General features: G+C 40.0%; 1 protein-coding gene and 1 long non-coding RNA gene across 4 annotated transcripts in view; both read right to left on the reverse strand.

Annotated features, from left to right (window-relative positions):
- LOC106939835 (uncharacterized) overlaps positions 1 to 385 on the reverse strand; it is a 3,282-nt gene extending 2,897 nt beyond the window's left edge. Inside the window, exon 1 of the long non-coding RNA XR_001422925.1 lies at positions 21 to 385. This is a non-coding gene — a long non-coding RNA (uncharacterized LOC106939835). The remainder of the gene's footprint in view (positions 1 to 20) is intronic.
- Positions 1 to 8,747, reverse strand: part of LOC106939833 (protein NLRC3-like) — a 12,718-nt gene extending 3,971 nt beyond the window's left edge. Inside the window, exons 1-5 of one of the 3 annotated variants that reach the window (XM_015022392.1) lie at positions 8,659 to 8,747; positions 6,041 to 6,190; positions 3,451 to 5,239; positions 1,546 to 1,725; positions 401 to 574 (exon numbers count right to left, since the gene is read on the reverse strand). In XM_015022392.1, the coding sequence (XP_014877878.1) occupies positions 401 to 574; positions 1,546 to 1,725; positions 3,451 to 5,239; positions 6,041 to 6,098 (2,201 nt within the window). In that variant the 5' untranslated portion in view covers positions 6,099 to 6,190; positions 8,659 to 8,747. Of the gene's footprint in view, positions 1 to 400; positions 575 to 1,545; positions 1,726 to 3,450; positions 5,243 to 6,040; positions 6,191 to 8,658 lie in introns of those variants that run through there. The other 2 variants (XM_015022391.1, XM_015022393.1) reach the window with 2 other exon arrangements.
- Between the last annotated feature and the right edge of the window lie 225 nt (positions 8,748 to 8,972).

The raw sequence follows: 8,972 nt of genomic DNA on the forward strand, positions 1-8,972 counted from the left end.
ATCAGAACCAGAACCAGAACCTGGTACTGGGTCATGTTGTGTTGGAGGATTTTAGTCAGTAAAATCATTCCAGGTTCTGATCAAAGTGTTGAAGCATCAATCATTGATTATTGATTTGTTCCTGTCAGATTCCAGGAATTCACTTTTCTAGACTGGGTTGAATGACCTTTGACCTGCTTGACATGAGGGGGATTTCTACACACTGGGGGTCCGAATGCTGTCCTGTTCTGACCTCAGGTCAGCAGGTCCAACTCAGTTACACAGAGGGACTAAATTAAACTCTGGATCCAAGTCCAGGAACAAACTCAGAAAATATTTATTAGAACAGAAGATATGAACTTTGATTTATGATCAATTATATATAATTATTCACAGAAATATCAATTATATAATTACATACAGAAATCTCTCCAGTCTGCAGCCTTCAGTCTGTAGAAAACCACAGAGCTCCTTCACTCCACAACCTTCCAGGTTGGTGTAGCTCAGTTCCAGTTCTGTCAGATGGGTCGGGTTGGACTTCAGAGCTGAGAACAGGGACATCCAGCTGGTCTCTGACAACCTGCAGCTCTTCAATCTGAATAAAGAATAAAAGATGAGCTGAAGCCAACAGGATGCAGTTAAAACTGAAATATGAACAAATAAATAATAAAATGTAGAAAATTAATTTCCCTGAATGTAAAAGAAACATGATGAACTGATTCTAACATCTGATCCAGTCAAACTGGTTTAAAGAGTCCAAACCAGCAGAACCAGAACATTTGATCAACAAAGAAACTCAAAGTTTTCTATGAGCAGCAGCCTGGATGAGGTGAGCTATTTCTGCTGGTTCCTGATCATCAGCTGGAGACCCGACTTGGTAACCGGATCAGAACCACTCAGTTTATTCATGAATGGCCTTGGGTTCTTCTTAAAGCTGCTGAAAGCCAATGGAGGCCATTATTTCCTCAGGAGACGTGACCTGATGAAGCTTCATCACAGAGACGAGGCTCCAACCGACTGACAGCTGTCAGACTGAAGAGGACGGTTCCTCTCTGACCCGGCCCAACAGAACCACAGCTTCCGGACAAAGTGAAGAACCTGCTGCTGCAAACCTCACTGTCATTCAGTTCATCTAGATTTGCTTTTCTACAATCAGTCACTTATTAGATGTTTCATTAATGATGATTTGAACTGGTCAGTGTTTGTGGCTCAACTGGAGGAAAACATTTCATTCTGGATGTAAAAATGAGAATCAGAAATAAAACAATCTGAATCTTTACCAACCAAACTGAAACATCTCCATCGTTAATCAACATTTGAATTATTTTACTCATTTTTGTTCATCAGTTAAAAATATTTTAAAGTGAAAAACTGAAAAACAAAGTTCAATAATCTCAAAATCTGAAATAAGAAAATAATTCATTTATAAGGTAAAATGGTTTGAGATTTTATTGTAACCTTTAAAGAAGTTGTTTTAAAAGAAAATATATTAAAATAAATTTATTAATCAAACTAAGGATTAATGTATCAATGAATAATTTTATTGTATAAATAGTGAAAACAAACCTCAGTTTCTTCACTTTACTGACTGAACTCTCCAGGATCTCAGACACATTCTTCATATCAGAGTCTCTACCTTCATCTATGACAATTCGACTTATTTCCAGTTCAGTCAGCTCTGGGTTGGACTTCAAAGCTGAGACCACAACTTCACATTCAGCCTTATCAAGCCAACAGCCACCAAGTCTGTGATGAGAGAAGAAATAAATTCAGTTCTAATGAAATCAATCTGGATCATAAACGGAATAAAATATGATAACAGTGATGTATTAGTGATCTGATCAACATGTGATCTTCAGTTTACTGAATTTGACCCGACAGAGAGTCTGTGCAGTTCCTGACTAAAGTCCAGGTTCTGGTTCTGGTTCTGGTCCAGGCTTCATGTCCTCAGACCTTCAGCTCAGTCAGATGTTGAAGATCTTCTATCATCTGTGAAGGAAAGTTCAGTTTTCTCTGAAGGATCAGAGCCTTAAAGGAGCTGCAGCAGCTGATGAAGAGGCTGACTGAGCTGAATGAAGGAAACTACTGGAGATGATGGAGAGGAGGAGGAACTGCTCACAGCTCTGACTCACACTGACTTGGACTAGACCGTTTGGCTCCTTGAGATCTTCCACCAAGCAGGAAGTGAGTTATAAATGAAGTGAGCAGAGCAGGAAGTCCAGCCTGCTGTGGACCTCTGGCATCTCTGGGTTTGTTTAGCCCATATCTGCTGCTGCAGCATCTAGAATCCTCCTCATCATTAATAATAGTTTATTCTATAGAAACATGGCTCCCAGCATCAGCTTTAAATGCTGCCACAGAGGAAACTGGGAGCAGACCAGACACATGATGCTCCCAGTTGTGTCTCCGTTCATCTGCTGGATTTGATGCTTTAGCAAAGCTAAAAGCTGCAGATTGTTCTGGTCGTCCTGCAGAGCAGCAGCAGAACCGGTCCTGCTGCTCCTTCAGGTCTGGACCGTCCTCTGTTGGTCTGAGAGGAACTGGGACAAACTGGTTGGAATATGGACACATGTCTCTGCAGTGGTCTGTCCATCGTCTCAGAGGAACAAAGGTTTGGATGTCAGAAGAAATTGTTGCTCCTAAAGAGCTGAAGAGCAAAACCCCTGGAGGAGACGGAGCGTTTGGGTCCAGCAGCATCTTCATGGTGAAGCAGTGAAAGTTCTCCAGAACTAAAGGTGCTGGGATGTCTAAAGAGCTGAAGCTCATGTCTCTGCAGGTCTTCATGGAGGACAGCTGACAGCTTCAACAAAGGCTGCAGATAAAGAGTTGATGAGGAAAATGGTTCCAGCTCTGGAAGCAGAGTTCTCAAAACTTTGGGAGGATCTGACAGAAACTAGGACTTTTTCTGGAACCAGACAACAATCACCACATTTTGGTCTCAGTTACAAACTCAGAAGAAACTAGGGGAGGAGGAAGAGGAGAGGATGATGACGGGATGAAGAAGATCAACACTGTTCACAAAGTTTATAATTAATACAACGGTTTATTTTAATGGTTCAACTTTCCATCAAACCTAAACAATTATTTTATAAAAACAGTCAAAAATCCTCAAAGGTGAATTATGGAGCAGCAGCTCAATGAGTGAAGAGAGTTTAAAGTTTAAAAAGTCTCTCTGGCTGATTGGATCTTAGAGAAAATAGAAATTTTCTAGAGTTCTCAATGTTTTCTATTCATTTCAACCTGAAAACTGATGAAAAGTTAAATATTTTTAAATGATCAAAATGTCCCAAAACCAGAAGTTGCAGCTGTCCTGGATGAACTGAATGTTTAGATGTTTGAATGGCTGAAATCATCCAGAGGATGAAAGAAGTAAAGTCCAAAACCATCCAGAATCAACTTGAAGAAAGAAGAAGAAACATGAGGACAATAGTGCTGAATCAGCATTCACACAACGAAAACATTTGGACTCACCGAGCCTTTCTGTAGTTCCTCACAGCTGGAACCAGTCTATGTCGTCCATCCCTTGATGTGTTGTACTTCTCCAGGTCCAACTCATTCAGAACCTCTGACATCTGCAGCATGAAGGCCAGAGCTGAACAGTCACTCACTGAGAGCTTCTTTCTTGAATCCAGCAGCTGTTGAATCTCCTGATAAAATGAGACATCGTTCATCTCCTCCAGACAGTAGAAGATGTTGATGCTTCTGTCAGGAGAGATTCTATCAGTGTTCATCTCCTTCAGGTTGGTGATGATTCTCTGGATGATATCTGGACTGTTCTCTGTCTGACCCAGCAAATCTTCTAAGAGTCTCTGGTTGGACTCCACAGTGACACCATGAAGGAAGCGGACAAACAGGTCCAGGTGGCCATTTTCACTGCTGAGGGATTTCTCCATGACTTTCTTCATGAAGTCATCTAGAGATGTTTCATTGTATTTTTCTACCAGAAACATTTTGATGACCTCTGACCTCCTGCTGGTGAAGCAGTGGAGCATGTAGATGGCAGCCAGAAACTCCTGGATGCTCAAATGAAGAAAGCAGTAGACTGGTTTCTGAAAGATCACACTCTCTCTTTTGCAGATCTCTGTACAAACTCCTGAGTACACCGAGGCCTCTGTGACATCCAGACCACACTGCTCCAGGTCTTCTTGGTAGAACATGATGTTTCCTTTCTCCAGATGTTCAAACGCCTGCCTCCCCAGCTTCAGAAGATCTTCCCTGTCAGCCTCCATCAGCTCCTGTGGACTTCTCTCATGTCCTCCATGGTACTTGTTCTTTTTTCTCTTTGTCAGGACCAGCAGGAAGTGTGAGTACATGTCAGTCATGGTCTTGGGCAGCTCTCCTCTCTGCTCTGAGGTCAACATAATCTCCAGAACTGTAGCAGTGATCCAGCAGAAGACTGGGATTCCACACATGATGTGGAGACTTTTTGATTTCTTGATGTGGGAGATGATTCTGCTGAACAGCTCTTCATCACTGAACCTCCTCCTGAAGTACTCCTCCTTCTGGGCGTTGGTAAAGCCTCGTATTTCTGTTACTCTGGAAACACATGAAGGAGGGATCTGATTGGCTGCTGCAGGTCTGGTAGTTATCCAGATGAGAGCCAAGGGAAGCAGGTTCCCCTTGATGAGGTTTGTCAGCAGAACGTCGACTGATGACTTCTGAGTGACGTCAGAAACCAGCTGACTGTTGTTGAAGTCCAGTGAAAGTCTGCTTTCATCCAGACCATCAAAGATGAAGAGCAGTTTGCATTTAGCCAGCTGCTCTGCTGGGAACTTCTGGAGTGTTGGATGGAAAACATGGAGCAACGTGAGAAGACTGTGCTGCTCATCTCTGATCAAGTTCAGCTCCCTGAACGAAAGTAGAACCACCACACTGACATCTTGGTTCTCCAAGCCCTCAGCCCAGTCCAGAGTGAACTTCTGCACTGAGAAGGTTTTTCCAACACCAGCGACACCACAGGTCAGAACCACTCTGATGACTCCATCTTGGTCAGGGAAGGCTTTAAAGATGTCATGGCACCTAATTGCAGAGTCATGATGCTTCTGGATCCTGGAAGCTCTCTCCAGCTGCTTCACCTCATGCTGGGTGTTAACATCTTCACTCTGTCCCTCTGTGATGTAGAGATCAGTGTAGATCCTGTTGAGGAGGGTTCTACTTCCTGTGTAATCACTTCCTGTTTCATCACCTCCTTCAGTCATCCATTCACATCTCATCCTCAGACTGATCTTATGTTCCTGTACGACCTTCTGCAGACCAACATCTCCTGAAACACAGAAGAAAAGAAGTAAAAATATTTTTGCTTTAGTGATAAAGTTGGAACAAAACTATCTGGAACATTAGGAGGTGTTATTGTACGGTTTCTGACTTCACAGGATGTGATGCTAAACAATCAGATCCATCCTTAGCGACATTATTCTGTTATCAGATATTAAATGCAGCCCCTTACTCATTTTCCAGATTGGATGCTGCAATCTGAAGCCAACTTCTGCTTCATTTGGGTTTTCCAGCTCTTATTTAAAGCAGAACCTTACAGGCCTGGTGTAATAACCAATAAAAATAGAACAAGAGTCTTTTTCAGCAAAGTTACATAAACCAACTGGACAATTTGATAACCCATAATATTTTTGCCACGTCTCTCTTATTTCTTGCTTTATTATTATAATAATATTAAACCCTCCATTTATAATAAAGAATAGATTATCATTAATCAATATTGATGATGTTGAACAGAAATATCAACCAATACCTGATTGGTGCTCTGCTACATTTTTAAACCCAAATAAAACAACATGACATTGAGGACTTTATTGATCTATTTATAGTCCATTTATCACTTGTCATATACGTTTTATGGGTATTTTTCTGAATAGGCTCAAATTAAATGGGGACTATGTTAACCTGAGTTACCAACACATTTACATCGGCTGGAAAAACACAGATTTAGTTTAAATGATCAATTACAAAGAGACTGTTAAAACCTTGAATCTCCAAATCTCAACTAAAGACATGGATCTGGTTCAACAGAGACGATGAGAGGAAACTCTGAGATGTTCAGTCTCACCTGGAGCACAGCTGCTCCTCTCCCTCCATCCAGGAATATCTTCCCTCCATCCATCCATCCATCCATTGTCTATCACTTCTTATCTCTGCAGGGTCATGGAGGGACTGGTGCCGATGTTCAGCAGTAATCAGGTGAGAGCTGGGGTTCACCCTGGACAAGTAAAGACTTTTCTTCATCACTGAAATATTTCACTAACAACAGGCTGGAGCTGAAGATGTTTATGAAGATCCACCACAAATTAGAGACTAGAAACTGGGTCAAAACAGAACCTCAGATCATTGATGATCTCTGGTTTGAAGTTCTTCATTTCATTATATCTGGTATCATGATTGATCTTCCTTCCTTTGTCCATCTGAATTTGTTCTGGGACAATTATCATTATTCTGTCTGATCCGTCAGAGGCTGAAAGAAACCAGAAACTGACTCTAATCTGGATCCCAGTGGAGAAAGTTGGATCCTTCAGTAACACCAGTAAACACGACTCAGCCCTAGTTTGCATTGATCTGAGCTCTTTATAAAGAGCCTTATACTGTGGCAGAGCATAATGTGGACATGCTAGCAGAGCTAACAACAAGTTATCTAAAGTTCACGTCTTTTATTAGTCGTATAAATTTGGGTTGACTAAATCTGACCTCATGATAATCTTTTGGACTTTGGTTCTGTTCACTTTGTAGTTTTTTTTGTCCTGATTTATTGTTTGCAGTTGTAGTCTTTGTTACAGTCCATCTTTATTGAGCCCAGTTCCAGTTTTATTCAGGTGGTCTGGTTCCTTTTATGGACCTGGTTCTGATTTCCATCTGGTTCTGCTCATCTCGCCTCGTTCTGGGTTTCTTTGTCACCAAAAGCATTAAAATCAGGTTCTGTTCAGCCCGCCTGGTTTGTCTGGATAGAAGCTAAAATAAAGCTGATCTGATCTGATTGGTGTTGAAAATCAAATAGATTATTAAAATAACTGATCTCTACAGTCTAATATTAATAATCTTGACATTTTCACATCTGGATGTACTAATGAATTTAAAGAAGAGATCTGAGTTTAGAACCGGTACTGAGGACAACAAAGTCGACCCAAATGTCTGAATCAATATAAATAAATTGTTTTATCCACCTGTTGGACTGAGGTTTAACTGTTAATAAAACATTAACATGAAGACATTTTTGGCACTAATGGCTGATATTTAACAGTCATTTAACAGGTATGAAGATGGAGAGAGGAGAGGAAGATATGAAGCAAATGGTCTGAGACAGGAATCAAACACTCAACCTTCACATCAAGGTTTAACTCGACCAAAACTTTAACCTCTAAAACATTTATTATGTATTAAACAAAGAGTCACTGAATAAACTAGAGGCATAGAGAGCCTGAGGGATTTCACTTCAATAATTATCTATATTTACTGAAGTCCAAGCAGGTCATGGTAACCACAATGCATTCAGTGATTTTCTAATAACCAATAATTTCTTGATATATTGATCAGTTCTGATGAATCTAAAGCAGCTCTTTGTTTCTGAGTTTCTTGGTAAATCAGTTTTCTTTGGTGGATGGTTGATGTGGATCAAAGTGACATTTATTTAGTGAATTCAGCCTCACAGTCAGTCTGGGACATAATTATGTTTTTAGGATTTCATATTTTAGGAGATTATTTCACTTGTTATGAAAGGAAATTTTTTTGTTTTTCCTCCACAGTTGGTTCTGACCTCTCAGCCCAGTTTAGGTCACGATTAAACTAAAATGGTTTAAATTATTTTTGTCTTCTTGAACCAGCAGACAAAGAGTGCTAGAAAAAATAAGGATAGAGTGGTTTCGAATTGTTCATCGGTTTTTCTACAATATTTTCTTGTTTTATTTTTCCACACTGCAGCTTCTGTATTTTCTGAAAGTTCAATAAATGACTAAAACTGGACTAAATGTCTCATTCATAGAACATTGCAATATTCACATAATAATATGCATTTTACAAACTGACTCTTACAACAGCAATTATGTAAATTAAATTGTCTGATATGAAAACAAAATTAGCTTAGAGCGCTCTTGCATCTTGAAACTAAACCGGTTTGATTTAGAGTTAGAATATATATTTTACTTATCAAAGCATCAGTAATTTTATCAGCTTTGATTTAAGCTATATTTTACATAAATTGTATTAGAAATAAGGTGTTACAAACATTATTGTGACAGATTTTTGCACAAAGGCTGAAATACTTAGAAACTCCAGATTTAAATGACTGTGCATCACCTGAGCCAATGCTGGGTAACCAACCACAGCGAACATTCAGTGAATCTTTAAGATCATTCATCCTGCCTGATGTCACACTGAGCACTGAAGCAAAGAGAAAGTAAAAAAACAGGAGTGGTAAGAGATTTTTGAAGCTTTGAGTTTCTAACTAAAAACCTTCTGTTTTAGTCTGTCTGTTATTACTGTTTGAAAGAAATGTGTTTTTATGTTCATTTAGGTTTAAATTAGTTTCACGAGTCATCAATTTTAATAAATATCGTGGAACAGAAAATGGATGCATAATAAAGCCTCCTTTACATGTCTGCCTGTCTCCTCGTGTATCCATGCCTAGAACCAGTCCTGCTCTGCAGAGTCACATGAACCAGTTAGAAACTGGTTTCTTACTCTGGTTCTGATGGTCCAGGTTCAGTTCTGAAGAATGGATTGTTTCGTTTGGACTGGTCACTCCTCATGGAGGGACAGCTGGATCCTGGAGGTTCTGCTCTCCCTCTGTGGTTCTGACCTCTGAAACACAAACATGTTGTTATTCAGATCAATCAGTGAGAAACTCTGAGATAAAAACCAGAGAAGAAGCTCTGAACACAAACTGCTGCAGGTCTGAAGCTCCAGAGTGAAACATTCAGACTGATCTGTTGGTCAAACTGAACCTTCATTCAACTTTATTTGTTCAGTTCATTTCAGCAGCAAGGCAGTTCAAG

The sequence above is a fragment of the Poecilia latipinna genome, unplaced genomic scaffold (assembly GCF_001443285.1).
Source record: "Poecilia latipinna isolate Pla-1442-1.1 unplaced genomic scaffold, P_latipinna-1.0 Scaffold2995, whole genome shotgun sequence".
Lineage (NCBI taxonomy): Eukaryota > Metazoa > Chordata > Actinopteri > Cyprinodontiformes > Poeciliidae > Poecilia > Poecilia latipinna.